Here is a 26104-nt window from a genome sequence, read left to right as displayed (position 1 = left end):
AAAAAAAAAAAAAAAAAAAAAAAAGGGAAGTGGATATCCAGCTTACAAATATTAATTGGGTTTCAGTTGTTTATACTCATCTCATTTTTAAAGAGTGTCTTGGACTGAATTTTAAGTATATTAGAGAATAATTCTTTGTACGTCTCAAGTATTGAGATTAAATAGTAAAATACTAAGTACAGGATAAAACCTGGGCAGAAATTGAACACTGTAAAGTATACTCTTTTTTGTATTACTAGCAATATGAAGTCATTTGGGGAACAGTTATTCAGTACATGATTAGTTGACCTACTAGGCATTTTTCCCATTTCTTATTTTTGTGGAATAGGTATACCTTTCACGTAGTAGGTCATCAATAATATTGGAATCGATGGATAATAATTAAGTTTTTATTACTATCATTATTTTATATAGTAGAGCTTTCAGGTTCATTATGTTTTAAAATTCGTATTAGCATCACTAGTCTGAAGGAACAAATACTAAAGATTATAATTCAAGAAAACTTTACTGAATTGAAAAAAAATTTAAAATATAGTTTAATGAGCACACTGTGTTATCTGAGAATATTGACCCAGAATAGCCAACACCAAGATAAATTCTAAGAAAATTACTGGACTTAAAAGAAAAATCCTTTGAGCACCTGGGCAGCAAGAGTAAGTGATTTATAAGGGAAAGAACATTAGCTTATCATCAGAGCTTTCATCAACAAAGTATAGAAAGTTTATGCCAGAATAAGAGGAGTTGACATATTCTTTAAACTTTTTATTTTCAGATAATTTCAAATTTACAGAAAAATTACAAATAACGCAGACAACTTCTATATACCTTTTACCCAGATTCACCCATTTTTAACATTTTGCCACATCTGCTTTGATCGTTCATTTTCTCTTTCTCTCTCCTCTCCCTCTTTGTCTCTGATTATACGTGCACATACGCACATACTGTTTTGGGGGGACCATTTGAAATTGCGGTGCAGGTATCTTTTCTCTTTCATTAGTGTGTATTTCCTAAGAGCAACAGTATTATCCTACATATTCACAGTATAGATATCAAAATCATGAAATTTAAAATTGATAGAAATTACAGTCTACCTTCCAGTTTTGTCAGTTACTTCAGTAATATCCTTCATAGATTTTTTTTTTTTCCCTGCCAGTCTAGAATCCAGCTCGTGATCAATCATCTGTTGCATTTAGTTGTCATGTTGCTCTAATCTCTTTAAGCTGGAAGAATTCCTTAACTTGCCTTATTTTTCATTACATTAACATTTTTGAAGAATACAGGTCATTTATTTTGTAGAATATTCTTCAATTTAGGTTTACCTGCTGTTGCCTTGTGATTAAGATTCAGGTTATACTCCCATAGCCAGAGTACTACATAGGTGACATTGTATCCTTCTCAGATGTCACATCTGGAGGTGGATAATATCCATCTGCCTCTCATTGGAAAGTGTTTGTTTTGATCACTTGGTCAAGGTAATCCATTGTCTGGGGACTCCACTGCATAGTTTCTGTTTTCCCCTTGCAACTAATAAGCCATCTGTAGAAAGGCACTTTGAGACCTTCAGATATCTTATTCCTTGTCAAACTGTCCCTCTGGATTTCTTAGCCATCCGTGACTATTGCTTGAACCAATCTTGACTCTGATGGGTGCAAAGTGGTGATTTCCCAACTCTGCCCTTTTTTCCACACTTGTCAGCCTGCCTTCTTTTGTAAGGAAGAGCACTCCTTTATTATCTCTACTTAGCATATATTCATTATCTATATGGACTTGTGGATTCCTTTTCTTGTTTTGTTTTTAATACATAGAATTTATTTTATAGAGTAGTTTTAGATTTACAGAAAAATTGAACAAGAAGTACAGAGAGTTCCTATGTACTCCCTTCACCCTCCCCAACAGTTTACCTTTTTAATTAGCATCTTCCATTAGTGTGGTACATTTGTTACAATTGGTGAGCCAATACTGATAAATTATTATTAACTAAAATCCATAATTTACATTAGGATTCACTCTTTGTGTTGACAAATGCCATGTATTGTACAGAATAGTTTCACTGCCTTGAAAGTCTTCTGTGCTCCACCTGTTCATCCCCCTAACTCCTGGCAACCAGTATCTTTTTTTACTGTCTGCATAGTTTTGCCTTTTCCAGAATGTCATATAATTGGAATCATACAGTGTGTAGCCTTTTCAGATTGGCTTCTTTCACTTAGCAACGTATACTTAAGGTTCCTCCATGTCTTTTCATGGCTTGATAGCTCATTTCTCTTGATAGTTACATAATATTTCATATGGGTCTACCACAGTTTGTTTATCCATTCACCTATTAAATATCTTGGTTGCTTCCAAGTTTTGGCAAATATGAATAAAGCTGCTATAAACATTTGTGTGTAGAATTTAGTGTGGACATAATTTTTAACTCATTTGAGTAAATACCTAGGAGCACAATTGCTGGATTGTATGGTTTAGCTTTGTAAGAAACAGCCAAATTCTCTTCCAAATTGAATTACCATTTTGCATTCACACCAGCAAGAATGAGACTTCCTGTTGTTCTACATCCTTGTTAGCACTTGGTGTTGTCAGTGTTTTGGGTTTTAGCTGTTCCATTAGGTGATCCTGTGTCCTTTCAATTCTCACAATTAACAAGTTTCCTCTATTTTCTAAGAACATCAGTTTCGCTTTATTTGTGTATAATGTAATGGTAATTCAGCTAGTGTTTTGCAATATTGTTTTGACCTTCATAGCTTATGAATATTTTAAATTTCCTTGTAGTATTTTAAAGTTATCTTTGACTAAGTAGTATAACAAGTTCTTTTTTAACTCATTAACTTTTTTTCTCATTTGTGCTTCCATTAGATGTATTTCTGCCATTATAGGTGCCTTTTGGGATTTTTCCTGATTTGCTCTTCCCCACATATGTTGTAATGCTGCTTATTGGGCATAGGTTATTGCTATCTTTTGATAGACTTCAGAGACACTGAGCAGATCTTACTGGCTCAGTTGCTTCTTACTGTTTATGATTTCCAAGATTTCTCTCTCTTTTTTTTAATGTGTTTATCCAAGAGGAAACACTTTATATAGTAATCTTACCTGAAATCATCTCTGAGAGTTTTTGAATATATGTATGAAGGTATATTGTTTCCCCATCTAAAGGCTCATGGTCACCATACTTTTCCCACAAGGAAAACAACACCATCATTATATCATCTCATTATGTCATGGTTTTCTCTTACTGTCACCCTCTCTAGTTCTTCAGTAGGAAGGGGTAGGCTCGGCTCAGCACAGTAGTTGACCATGAAATTGACTTTGGTTTGACTGAAGTAGAAGATGATAGTGAGGGTGAGATTAAAAAGCTAGAAACACTATCCAGGAATTGTTGGTGTTCCATACTGAGCGATAATGTGGAGAAGAATTGGGCATTACTTATTGCCGAAGGCTAGATTCAGCATGACGGTATTTTTCAAAAGTTTAAAAACAAGTAAAACTAAACAGTATGTTACTTAGGGGTATATACTTATGTGTCAGAACTCTATAAAGATCTGTAAGGGAATGGCCAGAAAGGAAAACCAAAAAGCTCATTCGTGGTGAGAGAGGCAGAGGGATAATGGGATCAGGGGACATTTTAGTTCTAAAGCTAGTTGGTGGCATCATGGGTGTTTTAATTTTCATGCTTCATAACTTAGATATACTTTACATAAATTCTTTCAAAAATATATTAAATACTTGAAGAAAGAAAAAGTGGAGATAAAATTGGGACTTTGAAACCAGGTAGACCTGGGTTCAAATCCCAACTCTGTTGCTTACAACTGTGTGACCCTGGGCAAGTTAGTTATTTAACCTTTTTGAATTTTCACTCATGGAAAAGTAAAATGGAAATTGCATGGTTGTTTTAAGAATTGGCAGTAATGTATATGAAGTGCCAAACATGGTCTTCACACAAAGTAGGGATCTGGTAAATATTTTGGCTATTAATATTGTTACTGCCAGGAAGCATGGAGTTTTGAATTTTGAAATCTATTAAGATTTATTTTCCTGAGGCTGTAGTTTATAATGTAAATTTAGATATTTCAGGGAATCAGCATTGTGGGCTAAATATGGGATATTTAGAATGCGAATTAAATAAAGGAGTTGATTTATATTCTTGTTTATTTGTCATTTAGGTGGGAGATCTACCTGATGCAGATATTAAACCTCCAGAAAATGTGCTCTTTGTGTGTAAATTGAATCCAGTGACCACAGATGAAGATCTGGAGATAATATTCTCAAGATTTGGGCCAATAAGAAGGTAGTCTCTAGAATTAGTGAAAGATTTAGAAAAACTAGGTATTAGTTAGTAGTTTTCTAATAACATTTTTGATGAGTCTGTGAACTCAAAGTGAATTTTATACTGGTGAGTTTTACAGATGAGTCTGTTGGACAGTAGGGAAGAAAAACATGTATGTAAATGTGTATGAGTAGATATATGTGTGTATATATATTGTAATGTGTGTGTATGCATTATACATTGAATGATTCTCTCACTCCCAGCACAGACATTTTCAACTCTAAAACAGGAAGTGAATGGAACAGTTTAAGTCTAGTTCTGTAGTATTCTTCTTTAATATTTTAAATATCTATCTCATTTAAATTCTCCCTAGAATTACCAGCAACCTATGTCAAAATTAATTTGAATCTAAGTTTTCTAAAATTTTTCTTTTGGTTAATTTTCCTTGTATTATTAATGCAAAAGTTTATGAAACTAGTATTTCTGTGAGAAAGGGGAATATTTTGTAATTGATTAAAAAATATTATTTTAAGTTTAGAATTTCCTTTCATTTCATGTTTTTTTTTTTCTATGAAGCCATTCTTTATTCTTCCTATTGAAAGAAAAATCTTTCTATAAAAGACTACCTGGCTTTATTCCTCTACTCACTTATAATATATCATCTTTATAAAAATATTTCCTGTACTGCTTTTTCTTATTTTTAAATTGGAGACATTATGTTCTAACTTCTTGCTAGGGAAGATGAGGATTCACATCTATTTCTATCCTGCCCTCTTCATTCTACCTGCCTACAACTTTGGTTGTATCATAATTTTGGTTAGATCTTTGTTCAATATTTACATTTTAATGTATACTTAAATATTGTAGCAGCTGAACCATATGCTATAATGTGATTACTTTTCCTTTCTCTCACAATGTTTTATATCCCTGTTTCATTTCATGTGTTTAAAATGAGGCTTGAGATACATGAGGAAAAAGGATTAAGCCAGTTGCTTTAAATTCCATCTTATTGGCCCTTTCACTTGGTTAAGATGGATTAGTTCTGTATAATAGCTAGACTTATGCGATTACATTTGAGCTTGGTTTATATTAAAATTCAAAAACCCCAAATCGTAAGTTTACTAAACATATGTATATGTATGAATGTGTGTGCATTATTCTACATTAGATAATCTGTAATTCATCTGTATTTGGACTACAAATAAATTACGATTTAAAAGGATTTTTAGCAGTAATTTCCCTTTGCCAAAGGAAAATTAAATATTTTTATCTTATTCTTCCTTCAGTGTTTTGGGAATGTAGGATTGTAGGCTTAGATAGGGCATTTATAGTAGAATCTAGGTAATTTAGTTTCTAGACTGATGAACTATTTTTTAAAAAATAGTTATTATTGAAGAGATTTGGAGAAATATAGTTCTGTGAATTTAACTTTGGCTTATTTTGTTTTTTCCTTTTGAAGAGTAAGAGTGAATGCTTTTTCTTTAAAGTCACTTTTTTCTGAACTATTTTTCAGTTGTGAAGTTATCCGGGATTGGAAGACTGGAGAATCCCTGTGTTACGCTTTTATTGAATTTGAAAAAGTAGGTCATAATATAGATATATTAAATATGTATTTTTTTTGTTCTATGATATTAAAGTGTGAAAATGTATAGAACTTTTTCTAGTCTCTAGTCTCTAGTCTAGATTAGAAAATTAGTTTGCCCTTTCTTTAGGCACCCAAGAAAAATAACTTTGTTATATTCAAATAGGGGATAAATTTAACATCTATCAATGTTAATATATGTATCTTTATTTTAGGTTCAGTTTCAACCTACGTGAATGTATCTTTAAAATTTTAAAGTTTTAGGTAAAGTTCTTCGCATTCTATGAATAATTTTTCAGTGCTATTTAGGTAGATATGATAATTGAGTAATAGAAAGAGAACCAGTCTGGGTGTTATGATCTAGATATTAATTTCAGCTCTATCACTGACCAGCTGTTCTATGATATTTGGCAGTTTATTTAGAATTCTTCTTTCTAGGCATTATCTTCCTTATAAGTAAAGCTTGAGTATTAGGTTAGATGGGTACTTTCTAGATCTATAATAGGAATGATAGCTTATGTTACTCAAGTAATTTTCTTTAAGCAAGCATTATGCTATTTGACCTGCATTTAATCCTCACAACTCTGAGATAGGTACTGTCCTCCTTCTCCAAATAAGTAAACTGAGACACACAGTGGTAGCGTGACTTGTTTAAAATCATGTACCTAGTGAATGTCATAGCCTTCTGTCCTGCTGTTTTATTTTCAAAGAAATAGTTAATAACTCAATTAACATTTTATGTAACAAATATTAACTACCACCCATATTTATAAAATTGTTCAGATTTAAAATGTTAATACTCATAAATTTAGTGTAATTCTTTTTAAAAAAACCATCAAATTTAAGTGTGACTTATACAGTGACTAGGAACATTTGTATTAATTCTATTTCTTCTTTGCACTTTTCTTCATCTGATAAATAAATACAAAAGCTTGGGCTTCCTTGGTGGCGCAGTGGTTGAGAGTCCGCCTGCTGATGCAGGGGACACGGGTTCATGCCCTGGTCCGGCAAGATCCCACATGCCATGGAGCGGCTGAGCCCGTGAGCCATGGCCTCTGAGCCTGCGCGTCCGGAGCCTGTGCTCTGCAACGGGAGAGGCCACAACAGTGAGAGGCCCGCGTACCGCAAAAACAAAACAAAACAAAACAGAAAAAAGCTTGTATTTGCTCTTAGGATTTGAACTTAGATATGTCTGATGCTGTTCCCAATGTGTTTAGCCATTTTGCTAGGCTACGTTATTTCTTTTTGCAGCTTTGGACTGAAGTATGTCCAATAGTAGCTCATTCTGTTATAGTTATTCCAAAGTACTTGTCAAACACCTTTTATATTTCAGGCACTGCAGTAGGCCTTAGGGGTACAAGATGAATAATGGAGGGTTGAGGAAGACAGACACATAACACATTATACCTAGACACTGTGTCAGGTGTACCAGAAATAATATTTACAAGGTACATTGGTGTCAGCAGAAAGGAGATTTCTACCTTTAGTTTGCTATGAATACTTTTTGTCAACTTGACAGTGTTATTCCATCACTGAGCATAGATTATATTGTTTATTTGCTTACAAACATAATTTCATTTTGTTTATGGCAGATTGACTAATATCTTCTGCACGTATCCCATTTGCCATGAATACATAGTTCAGGTCAACTGTAGAGCACAGAGTGGTTCTAGAATCTATGGATTCTTTTTTTTTTTTTTTTTTTTCCCCCCCCGGTACGCGGGCCTCTCACTGTTGGGGCCTCTCCCGTTGCGGAGCACAGGCTCCGGACGCGCAGGCCCAGCGGCCATGGCTCACGGATCCAGCCGCTCCGCAGCATGTGGGATCTTCCCGGACCGGGCCACGAACCTGTGTCCCCTGCATCGGCAGGCGGACTCTCAACCACTGCGCCACCAGGGAAGCCCTAGAATCTATGGATTCTTTATCATGATTCAACATTTCAGTTTTTGAGGTGAATCTTTTATTTATTTTTGGCTGTGTTGGGTCTTCGTTGCTGAGCGCGGGCTTTCTCTAGTTGCGGCGAGCGAGGGCTACTCTTTATTGCGGTGCACGGGCTTCTCATTGTACTGGCTTCTCTTGTTGCGGAGCACGGGCTCTAGGCACGTGGGCTTCAGTAGTTGTGGCACATGGGTTCAGTAGTTGTGGTGCACAGGCTTAGTTGCTCCGTGGCATGTGGGATCTTCCCGGACCAGGGATCAAACCCGTGTCCCTTGCATTGGCAGGCATATTCTTTAACCACTGTGCCACCGGGGGAGTCCCTGAGGTGAATCTTTTGTAGCCTTTCTCTTTTCTTGAAAATTAGATTAAGCTATATTATTCTGCTTCATGCTTCTCATGAGCGGTAGCCTCTTTGTAAGTGTCCATTGCTGAGTCTTTTTTGCATGTTATGCAAGTTCTCTATGCTTTGGATAATCTGATCAAAATGTTTTTGAAACTGAGGAATGAAATACATGCCGAAAACTTGCAGCTCATGAGTGAACAGCTTGATGAATTAATCACAGTTAATACACCCATGTAAGTCACCACCCGGGTCAAGGAACAAAACACCAGCAGAAAAAAGGTTACTGGAATCCCAGAGGCCCCACCTGTGTCCCCTTCCACAAACTTCCCCATTGCTGCTACTTCTGATATCATAGATTTTGTCTAATTTTAAACTTGATATCAGTGTAAACACAATGTGTTTTTGCTGTCTAGCTTCTTTTACTCAGTGCTAAACTAACATTTGTGAGATTTGTTCGTTACTGCATGTAGCTTTTAACATTTTTGTTAATTTTCATTGGAAATACGGTATTTTATGTGTGCATGTAAATTTTCACTGACATATAGTATTTTATTGTGTGTATGTAAATTTTCGTTGCCATATGGTATTTCATTGCGTGTATATAACATTATTTAGATTTCCAGTCTGCTGTTGATGGACGTTTGGGTCTTTCCCAGTTTTGGCTACTATGAATGGTGCTGCTCTAAACCATTTCTGTCATGTCTTTCAGTGTACAGATGTATGCATTTTTGTTGGGTATATATCCAAGAGGGAATTGCTGGGTCATAGGGTAGGTGTAGCTTCAGGAGATAATTCCAGTCAGCTTTCCAAAGGGATTATCCTAATTTTCACTTCCACTAGCAATGTATGGGAGTCCCTATTATTCTGTAGCTTTACCAACTCTAGGTATGGTCTGTCTTTTAAATGTTATCCACTCTGGTGGGTGTGTAGTGGTATCTTATTGTGGTCTTATTTTGCATTTTCCTGATTGAGCCCCTTTTCATATGTTTATTGCCATTTAAACGTCCTTTATAAAAATGAAGTACCTGTTCAAGACTTGGCCACTTTGGGATTGGGTGTTTGTGCCTTTTTATTGATTTGTAAGAATTCTTTGTACTTCCTGGGTACAAACTCTTTTTTTGGTTGTATGTGTTGCAAGTATCTGCTGCTCAGTGGATTGCCTTTTTCCCTTTCTTAATGGTATCTTTTGATAAGCAGAAATTTCTAATTTTTAGTTCAGTTTGTCAGCTTTTCTTCCTTATTGCCTATTTTTAAAGATGTTTGCCTACCTGAAGTCATGAAAATATTCTCTATTCTATCTTTAGAAGCTTTGTTGCGAAATTATCTTTCCCATTTAGATCTGAAATTTGATTTTTGTATATTATGTGTTTCATGTTAAATTTCATTTTTCTTGCATAAGATAGCCAGGTGACCCAGCAAAATTCGTTAAAAAGGTTGACCCATTTGCATAGCTTTTCAGTACCAACTTTGTTATGAATCAGGTGTCCACATGTGTAAAGTCTGTTTCTGGATGCTGCACTGTTGCACTGATCTATTTGTCTGTCCTTGCACCACTCTCAAATTGTGTGAATTACTATAGCTTTATAATGTCTTGGTATCTGGTAGTGTGAGTCCTCCAACTTTGTTCTTCTTAAAGATTTTCTTGGATATTTTTGTCCTTTGCATGCATTTCCATATGTGTTTTTTATAATTTTTAATTGAAGTGTAGTTGATTTACAATGTTGTGTTTAATCTAAATTTTGAAGAGATTCCTTAACTATTGTTTAGGTATAAGTAAATTGAGTATTTGCAAATACTATCCTCCTGAAAAAAAGTATCTGAGAACTTTCTCTTTGGGGAAATGGCACAGTGATGGAATTATGCCTGCCTAAGGGTCATCAGTCAGATTTATCAAACATGCACTGATTGCCTACCATGTGCCAGATGATGGTCTAAATGATGTCGATTCAAAGATGAATAAAGTTTTGTCCCTTGGAGTTTATATTCCATTTAATTCTTGACATACATTGTAAATAAATATGATTATAGCTAGTTCTTTTATCTGCTTCTCTTTGGATTGTTTCTAGTTGAGCTGTGAACAGACCAAAAAATAAGTTTCCAGGGACCTAGGAGAAAATTGATCAGTGCTGGATTGAAATGTGTCATTTCTAGTCTTCAGATGTCAGAAATGGGGATGTAGGGCTTGCAAAGTTACTGACAAGGATTCTTATGTAACATAGACCTTGGTATCATAGGCCCACAATCCATTATCCAGAATCCTTGGGAATAGCTGTTCCCATTTCAGACTTTTTCAGAATTTAGAAATGTAATACTGCATGTGTGTGTGTGTGTGTGTGTGTGTGTGTGTGTGTGTGTGCACGCGCAACACACATATCTCTGGATTACGTGGCACACTTCTGGGTCAGCATTCCGTAATCACAGAAATACTTCTGCTGTGAAAACAAATGAATATTCATACTAAGTAGAATAAGTTAAGGTTTATCATTCCATTAGGTTTTGCTGTCACATGGATTTTAACACCAAATTTATAAAAACAGTTTTCAGGATATTTTTGGGTTTTGAGTAAAAGGGATTATGGATTTGTATAACACAGTTGGTAAGTATATGTATGTGCACTGCAATCAGACTGCCTCGGTTCAAATCCTGGCTCTTGCCCTTGCCAACTGTGTGCCCTTTAGTAACTTCTGTACCTCTCTAAACCTCTGTTTTCTCTTTGACAAAATGGAGGTAATAATAGGTAATACCTCATAGGGTTGTTATCAGAGTTAATTGAGATAATAGATGCAAAGCATTTAACAGCATTTGGTGCATAGTAAATATTCAAATATTAGTTTTAGTAACAAGAAACTTTTTGTATTTTCAGTATTTGTTCTAGCTGCAGAAATCTTTTCCATAGAGATTTATGCTTGAGTTTTTATAATTACTATCAGGAAGAAGATTGTGAGAAAGCGTTCTTCAAAATGGACAATGTACTTATAGATGACAGAAGAATACATGTGGACTTTAGCCAGTCTGTTGCAAAGGTTAAATGGAAAGGAAAAGGTATGTTGGTTCATCTTCCTTTGTTTCTGTTCTGCTTTGCATCGTGTGTGTGTGTGTGTGTGTACCTCTTTTGACAGTGCTGTTAATTAGAAATGTTCAGTGATATAACTCCTGCTATTTGATTTTACCTAGCTGCTATCTAGTATATAAGATGGGGGTATGTGTGTGTGAGTGTGTATATTTGTATTTTTAAAATTTTTTAAATTTTTACTGAAGTATAATTGATTTACAATGTTGTGTTAGTTTCAGGTGCACAGCAAAGTGATTCAGTTACACATATACATATATCCACTCTTTTTTAGATTCTTTTCCCATGTAGGTCATTACAGAGTATTGAGTAGAGTTCCCTGTGCTATATAGTAGGTCCTTACTAGTTATCTGTTTTATGTATTGTAGTGTGTGTATGTCAAACCCAGTCTCCCCATTTGTCTCACTCCCCCATCCCCCTGTTAACCGTAAGATTGTTTTCTGCATCTGTAACTCTATTTCTATTTTGTAAACAAGTTCATTTGTACTATTTTTTTAGATTCCACGTACAAGTGATATCATATGATATTTGTCCTTCTCTATCTGATGTATATTTTAAACTGATGATGAATATATTTTTTGTTTGACTGTATTATAAATTACTTATAATTACCCCACTGCAGACATAACACGTTTCCAAAGTAATTATCATTTGGTGGTTTGGCTCTTCTAGATGCAAAACTCTTAAAAATTCTTTTTTCTGGGGCTTCCCTGGTGGCACAGTGGTTAAGAATCCACCTGCCAGTGCAGGGGACATGGGTTTGAGCCGTGGTCTGGGAAGATCCCACATGCTGCGGAGCAGCTAAGCCCGTGTGCCACAACTACTGAAGCCGGCGTGCCTAGAGCCCGTGCTCTGCAAGAAGAGAAACCACCGCACTGAGAAGCCTGCGCACTGCAACAAAGAGTAGCTCCCGCTCACTGCAACTAGAGAAAGCCCATGCACGTCAACAAAGACCCAACGTAGCCAAAAACAAATTAAAAAAAAAAATTCTTTTTTATAAAATTTGTTTGTTTTAGTTGTCATACGGTACAAAATTAAAAGATCTTCTGTGTACTAGGTCCTATCCCTACACATAATGACATATCCCACATATGCAAATTTCTGCTAGTGGTACCATAACAAACTTAAGGTTGAATCTGTGTATACTGAAATACTATGGGCTTTTGATTGCTGATGCAGTGTTTTTATTTATTTATTTTTTATAAATTTATTTATTTATTTTTGGCTGCATTGGGTCTTGTTGCGCGCGGGCTTTTCTCTAGTTGTGGCGAGCGGGGGCTACTCTTTGATGCAGTGCGTGGGCTTCTCATTGCAGTGGCTTCTCATGTTGAGCATGGGCTCCAGGTGCACGGGCTTCAGTAGCTGTGGCACGCGGGCTCAGTAGTTGTGGCTCGCAGGCTCTAGAGCGCAGGCTCTAGTTGAGGAGCACGGGCTTAGTTGCTCCGCACCATGTGGAAACTTCCCAGACAGGGCTTGAACCCGTGTCCCCTGCATTGGCAGGCGGATTCTTAACCACTGCACCACCAGGGAAGCCCGGCAGGTGGATTCTTTTTTTTGTTTGTTTGTTTGTTTGTTGTGGTACGCGGGCCTCTCACGGTTGTGGCCTCTCCCGTTGCGGAGCACAGGCTTCGGACGCGCAGGCTCAGTGGTCATGGCTCAGGGGCCCAGCCGCTCCGCGGCATGTGGGATCTTCCCGGACCGGGCCACGAACCCACGTCCGCTGCATCGGCAGGCGGGCTGTCAACCACTGTGCCACCAGGGAAGCCCCGGCAGGTGGATTCTTAACCCCTGTGCCACCAGGGAAGTTCCTGAGATAATTCTGTATATTATGGATTCACATTTTAAAAAATTGAACATATCTTGTGTGCCATTCACAGTGCTAAGTACTTTTCCTTATAGCCTTGTTTAATGATTCCAACGGCATTGTGAAATGTTGATATTATTTTCAGCTCCTAAATGAAGAGAATGACTTTCAGAGAATTGAAGTGTCCTACCTAGGACCTCCCACTGGAGTCAATATTTGAATCCAGAACTTCTCACTTTGATCTGTTGCTCCTTCTACTATATACCATAACTGCTTCATCCGTAGTGAGACTTCTAATGGCAGGCACATGGCACATATTTTTCAGTGATGAAATGATGCCTGTTTGTTACAGTTACCAGTATTTTAACTCTTACAGTTGTCTGTTTCACATTTATATGAAACTTTGCCTACTGGCCCTTTTCCTTTACAGAGCTTCTGGAATTGCCAAACAGATTCATCTTGTCTTTGATGCTTATAAGCCTCTCAGATCTCAGACACAGGTCCCAAGCTCTCAATTTCCTTTGGGCCTAATGTTCTCATAGACTTTTTTTTTTTTTTTTTTTCTCTTCTCATAGACTTAATGGCTCTACTTGAACTCTGAATTATTTTCCAGTGATTGTATTCACTGCGTAATTTAGGATTTGGAAGTTTGGTGTTGTAATATTCATGTATGTCATTAGGGGGCAGCATCTGGCTACCTAGCAAAATGGATATCTGATTTCAGTTAAAATAGTGGTGGAGAGTGAATTACTATGATTCTTTTGTTTTCTTCTCAGCCTTTTTCTATCCCCTGATATATATGCCACTTATAAATAGTTCTTATATATTATACCTCTTATAAAATAATTATTGTTCTTGATGAATCAGGTGATTTTATTACTAGGTTGTTTCTTCTTTTTTTAAATAAATAGGTGGGAAGTACACCAAGAGTGATTTCAAGGAGTATGAAAAGGAACAGGATAAACCATGTAATTTGGTTCTGAAAGATAAAGTAAAGCCCAAACAGGAGTATCCTTCACAAGAACCAGTTGGTCAATACGTATTGACCATCCAATCTGGAGAGTTGAGTGTGATACCTTATAAAAAGGCTGTAGAAGACAAGTTCCTGAATCCAGATGGTTTGTGAAGAAATCACTTAGTTTATTGTTATCTCTTTTCACCATTTTACATATGTATACCTTGCTTTTTCAGTATATTCTCTATTGTATGGAGAAAGTTAAGGTTGAAAGAAGTTTTGAGCTTAATTCTTTTACCTCCCTACACTTAGGTTAAGGTTATCTCTTATTCTCAGAAGATCTGCAGGTAAGAGTTGTATTTTCTATATATAATATTAATGTTTTAATTTTCTCATAGTCAGAAATTTCTTTGTTATAGCTAAGCTAAATGCTTTGTGTTAACCCTTCTTATATGTTTAACTTCTTTGGAGTTGGTGAATATGTAGATAACAAAATCCTGTTGTTGTTTTATGTTATTAGATTGCTTCTTTCTGCATAATACATTGTCAGTCTAGCAACAAATATTTATTGGGCTCCTATTGTGTACAAGAGTTGACTTTTATAGGATTAAAAAGAAATCCATTGACTTGACCCTTTAGTTTATAGATTTCTTTCAAGTTGTAGGCTGAGACAAATAAGGAGCAATGAAACATACTTCTCATATTATGTCATTTTAGTTTGTTCATTGATATTCTCGTTATAAATCTATCACTGCATACATGGCAAAGGTTATTTCTTTTGTGATTCTTTCTCGTAAGTAGTTTCTTTGTTTCCTAGTTTCTGTTGGTGTTTTAGGGATTCTCTTTGCCCATACTATATAGACTTTTTTTTCCAAGTATTCATCAGGAAAGGTGAATATCAGGTTGACCTGTTAAATATTTTTTATTGTGTTGGTTGTCTAATGCACAAAGCATTGTAAGGAGTTAGAGTATACTGACATAATCAGCATGAAAAGAGGCTTTCACATACAGACAAACCAAACATTAAACTAAGATTGGTCTGAAAACATGGACATTAGAGGGGGTATGATTGAAATCTTAGAATCATAAAAGGTGTGGATGGAATACACTTGTGACTTATTCACCAAATCTTTGAAATTAAATTGAGGCCAACCACTAGAAACTGCAGCTGGAAGAAGGGAAGTGTGTAGGACAAATGAAAGGAAGGTCAGCTGTGGAGTATGAAGTAGGAGGGGGCATCTTCCCCGCATAGCAGGTGTTCAGGCTGAAAAGGAGGGATACCTAGTATTAAAGTGTTTTAAATTCAAGATGATAGACTACTGAGAGTTAAGAAAGGAACCCGGTGTGTTTGAGAATCAGTCTCTAGGCCAGTGCTGTCTAACGGGACTTCCTGCAGTGATAGAAATGTGCTGTAACTCCACTGTCCAGTATGGCTGCTAACCACATGTGGTTATCGAGCTTGTGAAATGGACTGAGGAACTGGATTTTAAAACTTGTTTAATTTTAATCAATTTAAATTTAAACCACTACCCATGGCTAGTATTGAACAGTGCTGCTTTTAACCTTTTGAAGTTGATGGAGAAGACAGGCATGTCCTGGTGCAACCACTATTCATTATTCACAAACAGCATACTGAACAAGAGAAAGGAATTCATGAGTCTGACCCAGTAGGATGATCTTTACATTCCTGGTAGTTGATAGGTTTCATTTTAGCAAGTCATTTGTAATCTACAAATTATACGTACAATTATAGAGGGACAGAACATATGTCTTCATATGTAGCACATAGATATATATTTTCACATACATTATTACCATGGTGAAGAAAGGGGATTCTGATGATAATCTAAGTACAGGTAAGCCAATTAGAAAGACATGGGATGTACTTTATAGGTCATGAGAGAGAAGGTGCTGTTAAACCATTAATAAGAAGATTCAAAAATAGAAGTAGAAGAGAGAAGTTTAACTTGGCTGCACTAGACCTCAGGGAAGTAATTGGGGAAAAGAGGACAGGGAGATCACAAAGTAGGATTTTGGAGAGATTTGACATCTTCTAAAAGTCTTGATTGTAGTGGTGAGTAGAAGATAGTGGATGAGCAAGGAAGGAAGAGATACAACAAGTGTCTTGGTGGTATTACAAGTAATCAGCCGATACTTATTTGGCATCTGTTACATGCCCAGTGAAGTTTCGCAATGAAATGTAGCCCCTGGACCTTAAAGACATTAAGAACAGACATTAAATAATCACCATTAATTAAATACGTCTAGAGTGTTGCAGAGAAGTGCATTTGTGGGATATGGGACTCATAATAGAGGTAAGGGGTCAGAGGATCCTCAAGTAATACTCTTAGTGACATTAAAGCTACAGCTTGAATATGGGGGGAGAGGAGGGCTGAGGTGGGATACTATCAATATTTTCTTTATCTGTGATCCATTAAATACAGTTTACATCTTGACTCAGTACAGTCCAAGTATATAATCATTCTCACACACACACACATAATTGAAACAACAGTGTTATAAAATAATATTTTCATTAGATGCCATGTACTCTATTTTCTAGTCTATGTTATTTTAAAGTGCTGGCTTTTGGTGACCCACTAACTGGATTTTACACCTCATTGATGGATTATGATCAGTAGTTTGAAACACTCTGAAGCACTTTTTTTGAATAGTTTATTATTATTTTAAATATTTATTTATTTATTTAGTTTTGGCTACATTGGGTCTTCATTGCTGTGCGCGGGCTTTCTCTAGTTGCAGCGAGCGGGGGCTACTCTTTGTTGCGGTGCGCGGGCTTCTCATTGCGGTGGCTTCTCTTGTTGTGGAGTGTGGGCTCTAGGCGCATGGGCTTCAGTAGTTGTGGCGTACGGGCTTAGTTGCTCCGCAGCATGTGGAATCTTCCCAGACCAGGGCTCAAACCCGTGTCCCCTGCATTGGCAGGCAAATTCTTAACCACTGCGCCACCAGGGAAGCCCCCTCTGAAGCACTTTGGACGGGGAGCAGCATGTGTAGAGCAAACACTGAGGTGAAATCATAGGCAAGGACTATTGAATTTGTATCTGGAGAAGGAGACCATCCAGAAGGTACTATGGAAACATTGCGACATGGTATAAAGGAGAAAAGAAGTTGGAGATAATAGAGTAATAATAGGATGGTACAGGCTGATTAGCTGTCGTTAGCCGTCTTGTGAAAAGCCAGAAGTTGCAGTGTTTTCCTACTGAATGAGAGACGTCGCTGAGGAAGCATAGAGCTGTAGCCTGGTGAAGCCCTAGTCCTGAGGGAAGTGTGTCTACTGTTACTCTAGTCCCACACGCCACTGAAATAGCTCTGCGCTTTGGGCTTCCTCCTAGCCTTTCTTTTGAAAACCACTGTTCTAGTCCTTGTCAGCCTTCCTCAGAATCTGTTTTAGAGTTTAAGATTCTTTTTAGAAGAGGTTCTAATAGTCTTACATTTTCTCTTATTCTAAGACATTATAGTATATTAAACACTTATTTCTGAATTAAAACATATTATTACAATTTTTATAACATTTATGTGAAATTTAAAAATGATTCACTCATAAATCTACCACCTAGGCAAATGATACTTTTTATTTCTCCTTGTTCCTCTCCAGCCTTGATCTTTTATAAAGCTTTATAAAGTTATAATCACTGTGTGGTAGATACAGTTTTTGCTTCAGGCTTTTTCCACTTTTAGTTTTTTATAAACACCATTCCAGGTTATTTTTTTTTTTTTTCCCCCCAGGTTATTTAATAGCATTCGTTTGTCATTGTTAATAACTTCCTTTATAGTAATATATCAGTTGAAATACCCTGATGTATTTAAGTATATCTTTATTACTAGGCTGTTTATTGTTCTTAGTTTCTGTATTAAAAATAATCCTAAAAAAAAAAATCCTGTTACGTATACAGTCGGCCCTCTGTATCTGCAGGTTCCGCATCCATGGATTTCCAACTGTAGATGGAAAATATTCAGGAAAAGTATTCCAGAAAGTTCCAGAAAGCAGAACTTCAATTTGCTGCGCAGGCAGCTATTTACTAGCGTTTATGTTGTATTTACAGCTGTTTACATAGCATTTACATTGTGTCAGGTTTTTAAGTAATGAGATGATTTGAAGTATAAAGGAGGATGTGCGTAGGTTATATGCAAACACTATGCCATTTATATAAAGGACTTGAGCATCTGCAGCTTTTGGTATCGTCGGGATCCTGGAACAAATCCCCTGTGGATAATGAGAGACAGCTGTGCTTATGTTCACTTAACTTACTGTTATTTTATAAATTCTTATTTGAATTTAAGCATGCTAACTATTGGTATGCATAGCTAAATTTTCTCCTATAGGACTGAACTAATTTACGCTCAGAAGAGTCACATGAGTATGTTTTTCATCTATACAGCTTCTCTGGCATTGGGGTTTATAATGTCTTAATTTTTTCTAGTTAAAAATGTGCCTCATTTTCTAAGTTTAAGTTTTTCATTATTGACAAATATGCTTCCTTATTTTTTATGCTACTTATATTTTTCTTTTTTTTTTTTACTCTATATTTTTGGCCCACTTACCAATTTATAACCGTTTATTAAAGACAGGTGTTCTTTCCATTTTTCCTGACTCTGTAATGAAGTAAAATATGAATTAGTTTTGTTTCAGAAATATACTCTGTGCTTCTGAGATGTTTCTTGCTTTAAAAAGTTACCTTTAACCTCATGGCCTACTTTGTTTACCAGATTCTTATGTTTTGATGTATTACTGGTGTCAGTTCTCATGTTTGTCCTTAACTAGCTGCTGCAGTGCAAAATATGATCTTATACTCGATGAGCAGGCAGAAGACTCAAAGTCAGGTTACTCACACACAAGTAAAAAACACAAGAAGAAAACCCGCCACTGCTCTGAAGAAAAAGAAGATGAGGACTACATGCCAGTCAAAAATACAAATCAGGTACTTACTGATGTTCAGACTTAGCTGTAGAGAAATAAATATTTCATCCATTTGTAAATTACATCTTAATTTAGGAGATAAGGGTATAGTCCTGAACAGGGATGGATGTGTTCCTAACTCTTAAGATGTAGAATGGTTTCACTAGGGTAGTGAACTTTAATTTTCAAGAATATATATAACAGATTATAAAAGATTGTTTTTGAAATAACTTAATATATCATATAGTTCCACATTGTGAAGCAAGAGTGATTTTCATACCTGTGGACACTCACTTATTCCCATCAAAAACAAGTGTGGTATGGTATAAAAGTTCTTATAATGTATCATGTTAATTTATCACCAAGTGTTATGTACAGCACTTACAGGTCTTGAGGTTTTAGGACCTGAAAAACGTTTATACCCTTCCATATGGTATATATGAAATAAAAGCACTAATAATTAGCTTGATCATCCTCAAAGCTTTCCTGAACAATACTTTTTCTAAAACAATGATAATAAAAATTCCCCAAAGAAAATTAATTATAAAGAGAAGAAATCATTTCCAGCCTGTATTTTGACTCTCAGTTAATTGAAAAGCAGATTACGTTATATTCCCTTGCTATGGTTTTTGCCACGTAAGGGCATTTCAACCTGGGCCCTGGTAGACGAGGAGGCTTTCAGTTGGCAGAGGAGACTCAAGACTGTGAGAATGTTAAGCAAAGACACTGAGATGGAGAGATTTAGTGTGATTGGCAAAGTAAAGGATTTGCTGTCAGAAAAGCTGGGTTTAGATTTCTACGTTGCTAATCATTGATGCGACCTCATCAAATTATTTAAGTTTTTTGAGCCATAGTTTCCTCCTCTGTGAAATCGAGATAATATTTATTGTCCAGGCACGTTACAGTTAAGTGAAAAAAAAAAAATGTGTGTGCAAACATTTTCTACACTGGCTGTTACTGTTATTTTTACAGTCAAATCATTGTGTTTTAAATCACTTGGAATAATTTCTCTGGTAAGGCCATTAACTGGATTCATATTTAAATTAACTTGTTCTTTTTGATGTTTAAAGATAGCTTAAAATTTTTTCTTTTGTTTTGTAATTAAAAAAATTAATTGTATTGGGCCTTCCCTGGTGGCGCAGTGGTTGAGAGTCCGCCTGCCAATGCACGGGACATGGGTTCGTGCCCCGGTCTGGGAGGATCCCACATGCTGCTTAGCAGCTGGGCCCGTGAGCCATGGCTGCTGAGCTTGCGCGTCCGGAGCCTGTGCTCCGCAACGGGAGAGGCCACAACAGTGAGAGGCTCGCGTAACGCAAAAAAAAAAAAAAATAATAATTGTATGGTTCCAAAGTAAAATCTACAAAATGGTACGTATAGAAAACCTAGCTTCCATCCCTGTCCTTTCCCCCTTTTCTTCTTTCCCCAAAGGTAACCATTTAATGTGTTTTATTCTTTATTTTAAAAATTGTCAGCAAATGCATTTTTAAAAAATTAATTTATTTTTGTCTGCGTTGGGTCTTCGTTGCTGCGTGCGGGCTTTCTCTAGTTGCAGCGAGGGGGGGCTACTCTTCGTTGCGGTGTGGAGCTTCTCATTGCGGTGGCTTCTCGTGTTGCGGAGCACGGGCTCTAGGCGTGCAGGCTTCAGTAGTTGCAGCACGCAGGCTCAGTAGTTGTGGCTCGCGGACTCTAGAATGCAGGCTCAGCAGTTTTGTGGCGCACGGACTTAGTTGCTCCGCAGCATGTAGGATCTTCCCGGACCAGGGCTCGAACCCTTATCCCCTGCATTGGCAGGTGGATTCTTAACCACTGCGCCACCAGGGAAGCCCCGCATTTTTTATATATATTTTTAGCACCCTATTTTCTAGACAGCCGATCTTCCTACTCCTTGCTGTCATCCAGCAGAGATCTAATCTCTCTTCTTTCCATAAACCTTTTACTACTTAAAGATTCCCATCATTTATGCCCTGCCCTCCGTTTGTATTTTGTTTTGTTTTTTTTGCGGTACGTGGGCCTCTCACTGTTGTGGCCTCTCTCGTTGGGGAGTACAGGCTCTGGACGCGCAGGCTCAGTGGCCATGGCTCACGGGCCCAGCCGCTCTGCGGCATGTGAGATCTTCCCGGACCGGGGCACGAACCCATGTCCCGTGCATCGGCAGGTGGACTCTCAACCACTGCGCCACCAGGGAAGCCCCCTGCCCTCAGTTTTTAAGTTACATCCTTGTCAATCCTTCAAGTAATCCTCACATGAATCGGTAATAGTAACGTCTCTGTGTCCTTATAATGCGAGGTGGATACCGTTGTCTCCATTCACAGAAAAGAAAGTAAAGAATAAAGAGGTTCAGCCACTTGCCAGTGGTTTTTCACAGCTAATAAGTAATGGAACCACAATTTAAATTTGGACTTGTACCCTTACTGCTGTTCCTCTTACTTGGAATATATTTCTGTCAGTTTCTTTCTAAATCTTCTTACCTGGAATATATTCCTGTCAGCAGTTTTCCTTCCTAACTCCAGTTGTTAATTCTAATATAATTTGTCTCATAGTATAATATTCCAGTGTCATCCAATAGGAACATCTCCCTCTTAGTTTTTATACTCTATTAATTTAGCCGAAGATCACCCCAACATCTTTTTTAATAGTGGTTGTATCACACTTCTGTGAATATTTAGCAGGTTTTCCACTAAAACTCCTTAATCCCCCCACCCACCATGTGTTGCTTATAGCTACAGCTGTTCATCCTGCGCTTGTACATGGATTCCTCAATGAATTTAGGCCCGAAATACACATTGGTGTGTTCGAGATAATCAGACATCTTTGAAAACTCCGAAGACTGGCTGCATTTTAAGTCTGTGGTTCCCACCCTTGCACCCCTGCCTTTTTGTGAATCTTTTTTATCTTGCTGTTTGATTACTTAAAACTTTACAGTAGCAAATGTCTTTCTCTTTCTGCAATAATATTCTAACTTTATCTCTCCCTTCAAAGTGTATTAAAGCAATTGTTTCTGATTTTGTACTTTGATTTAATAATATAGCTGTACTAATTTTCTCTTCTAATAAAATAGCGTCCATTTTTAAGATTTCAGTGGGCCCAGTTTTTTTCTGTTATTCTGCTTTTTATCCTTTTGATTTTAATCTCAAAAACATAATCATTAAAGGGAATTTTCAGTGCTAGGGAATTTTCAGGTATAGCTCAGATTTTCCTGTTCGGTGGTGTTTTGCTTGGTGAGCTTAGTTTCCTAAGAATGTTTTAACTTACTTCTTCAAGGGCTTTGTTTTTTATTGAATGACAGCCTTACTGTTCAATTCGAAATCTCTGTTTAATTTTTCCACCACATGTCTTAATTCCAGAGCTGGTTACTGTGTTCTTGAGGTTTGAGTTTTACTGGGGTTACAGGAAATGAGTACTCAGCCGTGGGCTGCCTGGCTGAGAAGTACTCAGACTACTTGCCTGTCCTCCTCTGTGGTTTTCATAGGTGTTCAGTATTCTTATAATTTGGGACTCTCTTTTTGTTGTCATTTTAATCTTTTAATATTATTTTAGTGATTTAGATGTAACTAAACCTCTGATTTACTCCCAGAGACCTCAGCAAGGACAGTTTTTGGTTGATTTTTTAATTTTTTGACTACTAAACGTGAAATTATTGGCTTGGTTGAGTGCCTTAAATTGAACATTTTATGGTGTTCTTTTTCTTTCTTTCTTTCTTTTTTTCAGCTGCTTGTTTGTTTAATCATCTTGTCTTATGTCTTAAATGTATAAAACAAATAGAATTTTTAAAAGTCCATACTGGAAAGGACTTAGAGCTCATGTGATTTGTTTCCCTCACCTTAGATATGAAGATCCTGACCCCACAAGCCCATGGGCCTTATAGTTTAGTGGGAGGACTGGAAGTTTAACATTTATTTTAATTCAGTTGGATGTGGTATTATTTTTTTCATTACTCTATACCACCCCCTTTTCAATTTTATATGTAGAGTTACTGGTCAATGAAATAATTATCTCCAACCTATGGGGATCTCTTGCGTCTCAGTTTCCTTATATCTGGAAGGAGGATAATACTGTACTCCAAAAGCACTTAGCACCGTGCAAGCACATACTTAGATCTGTTCTAATATGGCTTCATCCAGCTGCCTAAACTTTTCTCCTTCATACATACAGTACTCATTCTTCCTTCCTTTTCAGTTTTCACTTAACACTCCTTGCATTAGCCTTCTTGAAGCCATTCCAAGCCCTAACCCACTCATCCTTTGAGGCTCATCTCAAGTCCGTTATAACTTCTCTATGAAACCTTCACTGATAAATCTAACCTCGAGCATTTCTTGTTTGACACGTCTAAATGGCAAAGACCATTTGAACCTAGAGCTGCCCGACTTCAAAGCTTGTGTAGCTTTGAAAACTGTGCCAAGTAGGAGAGGTTTTTAAGGTTTCAGTCCATTTCAGATTTTCAGCTTAGTCAATTTTTTCAAAGAATTAAATACTGCACAATCTTTTCTCTCTCTTATTTTAAACACTCAAAGCATTTAAGTGCCTGTTTGTATAATAATGTGCTGAAGACTTTATAGGATTATACATCAGCTAAAACAGTCTCTCCATTTAAAGTTTCTTGCCTCAACCAGTACAGAAATAAGTACTAGGTGTACAGTCAGAATAGTACATAGATTTTGTGTATGTTACAGGAAGCACAAAAAATTCTTTTATCTAGGGATGTCACATTTTGCTCGAAAATAGTTGATAAAAGGTTAAGCTGAACCACCTACTCATTTTCTACCTCCAGGACTCTTATAGAATGACAAGAACTATTGGTATTGTGTGGGAAATCATGAATCCGTTTATAGTGAGGTATTCCACAAACACTGTGGAATGTAACAACCATATTAGGTCTGTTTTCACATACTGCAATCTCTATGCCAGGCATAATGTACAGTATCTAGATGGTATATGGAATAATTGTGAATCATTTGCTTAAAGCCCAGTCCTTAACCATGGGTTTTCACCACTTGGGTTTTAAACCTTGATATTTACATCTACTATTATAATGTCTAAGGTGATAGAGTTGGGCACATGGGAGTTCAGTCCTTAGAATTTTGCCTTTCCTTTGAGAAATCTTTTAAGGAAGTTGAATTTTATGAACTATTCTTAAAAGAGCATTGGCTCTGGCATCTTTAGATTTCAGCCACTTGTGGAGGTACTCATTTTAATCAGGGATAAGACACAAGCGGAGATAGAATTGTTGTGTTGTAACTCGCCCTTTTTTGCATATGGAAACGTTACTACTGCTCCTTAGTTATTGAGAATAGAACTAAATGTACCCACTTTGTTCTCTTTGGGGCAGTGAATTATTTCATTGTTTCTTAACTCATTTTAAAGAAATATGTCAATAATGATTTTAATAAAAACATTTATCAGCTTAGTCTAAACCAGAAACTTTATTTAGAGATTTAGAGAGGAGCTGTCACAAAAAAATACTTTAAAAATAATTGCTCAGACCCAAGTATTCAGAATCTGTTTTCTCTTCTCTTTAGACTGATTGACCTTCTAAAACGTCTTCTGGCTATGTTATTTAAATGATGTCTTCTTTATAGGATTCTTATGGGGATTTTAGTAGTTTCATTGCAGATCAGTGATGGAACCACATTTTTGGGGAGTGGAGAGGAGGAGGTGGAAATGTGACCGCACATAACCAGAATTCTTGGTATTGCAATTTCATCCTAAAGACTTCTTATTTCAATTGGGCTATTTCAGTTCCTTGTTTTTGGATCTGATCTTTCAGTTCAGCTGAAGTAGTAAGTACAGAATAATGAGATCGATGAGAAAATGGTTAAGTCTTTTTCTGAATTATTTTTGCGTTTTAACTTACAAGATTCTTGGCCTTAGTGGTAGCGTTCAAATTTGAGCTGTAAAAACTGCTTGCTAATGGAGGACTTGTCTAAGTTTTGTTGATAGTGTGTACAAAATGATTATTTTACTGATTCACTTTATTCCTTTGACAGGATATCTACAGGGAAATGGGCTTTGGTCACTATGAAGAAGAAGAAAGTTGTTGGGAGAAGCAAAAGAGTGAAAAGAGAGACCGACCTCAAAACCGAAGTCGTAGCCGATCTCGAGAAAGGGATGGCCACTATAGTAATAGTCACAAATCCAAATACCAGACAGATCCCTATGAAAGAGAAAGGAGTAAAAAGAGAGAACGAAGCAGGAGTCCCAAGAAATCCAAAGATAAAGAAAAGTCTAAGTACAGATGAAAGTTGAAGAATCAGACATGAGTGGCTAACATATTTGCTCTTGTATAACTTCGAGTACCAGACGTTCAGATTTTGTGTCAAAGCAGTTAAAGACACTGCCTGTTATTTTTTTTTCACAGTAGGATTATAGCCCTTTTAGATTAATACTGATTGTACGGGGCACTGAAAGAAATAAAGAATTGAACATTTTCTTTGTATACTTTTTTACACTAATTTTATTGTTACACATAAATAGTAGTCTTCATTTTTAAAGTCTTTCATATTTTTCAGTCTTTATTTTTAATGAAGTATTTCATGCCTACAAAAATACACAAACGTGTATATATAGGTATAAAGAATAATATCTGCCGTGTACCCATTGGCCAGCTTAGGAAATGAATATTACTGGCATTTTAAAAGTGCCCTCTCCTTCTCAAATAATTATTATTCTGTATTTTGTGTTTGTCATTCTCTTGCTTGTTATTATAGTTTTACAACGTATGTACGTATCCTTAAATGAAATGTTTTGTATGTTTTTGAATTTTATATAAATGGTATAAAGTACGTTTACTTCTGTGACTTGCTTTTTTCAGCTTAGTGTTTTTGGAAAGTCATTTTTTTTTTTTTTTTTTTTTTGCGGTACGTGGGCCTGTCACTGTTGTGGCCTCTCCCGTTGCGGAGCACAGGCTCTGGACGCGCAGGCTCAGCGGCGATGGCTCACGGGCCCAGCTGCTCTGCGGCATGTAGGATCTTCCCAGACCGGGGCACGAACCCGTGTACCCTGCATCGGCAGGCGGACTCCCAACCACTGCACCACCAGGGAAGCCCAGTCATTCATTTTTATTGCTATATTATATGAATAGACCATAATTTATCCATTCTTCTGTTTATGGATGTTTGGGGTTTGTTTTTGTTTCTGCTATTGCAAACAATGCTGCTATGAACATTCTTTATCTAGGAGTGATTTGCTTGGTCATGTGATATGGATATCTTCATCTTTTTTTTTTTGCGGTATGCGGGC

General features: G+C 36.7%; 1 protein-coding gene across 1 annotated transcript in view; it reads left to right on the top strand.

Moving 5' to 3' along the window:
* Positions 1-25301, top strand: part of PPIL4 (peptidylprolyl isomerase like 4) — a 33760-nt gene extending 8459 nt beyond the window's left edge. The window contains exons 8-13 of the mRNA XM_024747901.1: positions 4155-4279; positions 5772-5838; positions 11052-11163; positions 13907-14003; positions 18743-18890; positions 24853-25301. Coding sequence (XP_024603669.1) covers positions 4155-4279; positions 5772-5838; positions 11052-11163; positions 13907-14003; positions 18743-18890; positions 24853-25104 — 801 coding nt within the window. The 3' untranslated portion in view covers positions 25105-25301. The remainder of the gene's footprint in view (positions 1-4154; positions 4280-5771; positions 5839-11051; positions 11164-13906; positions 14004-18742; positions 18891-24852) is intronic.
* Positions 25302-26104: the final 803 nt, after the last annotated feature.

This window comes from Neophocaena asiaeorientalis, unplaced genomic scaffold (assembly GCF_003031525.2).
Source record: "Neophocaena asiaeorientalis asiaeorientalis breed wild unplaced genomic scaffold, Neophocaena_asiaeorientalis_V1.1 scaffold123, whole genome shotgun sequence".
NCBI lineage: Eukaryota > Metazoa > Chordata > Mammalia > Artiodactyla > Phocoenidae > Neophocaena > Neophocaena asiaeorientalis.
Note: the sequence above shows the minus strand (reverse complement) of the source record. Positions and strands in the feature narration are given on the sequence as shown.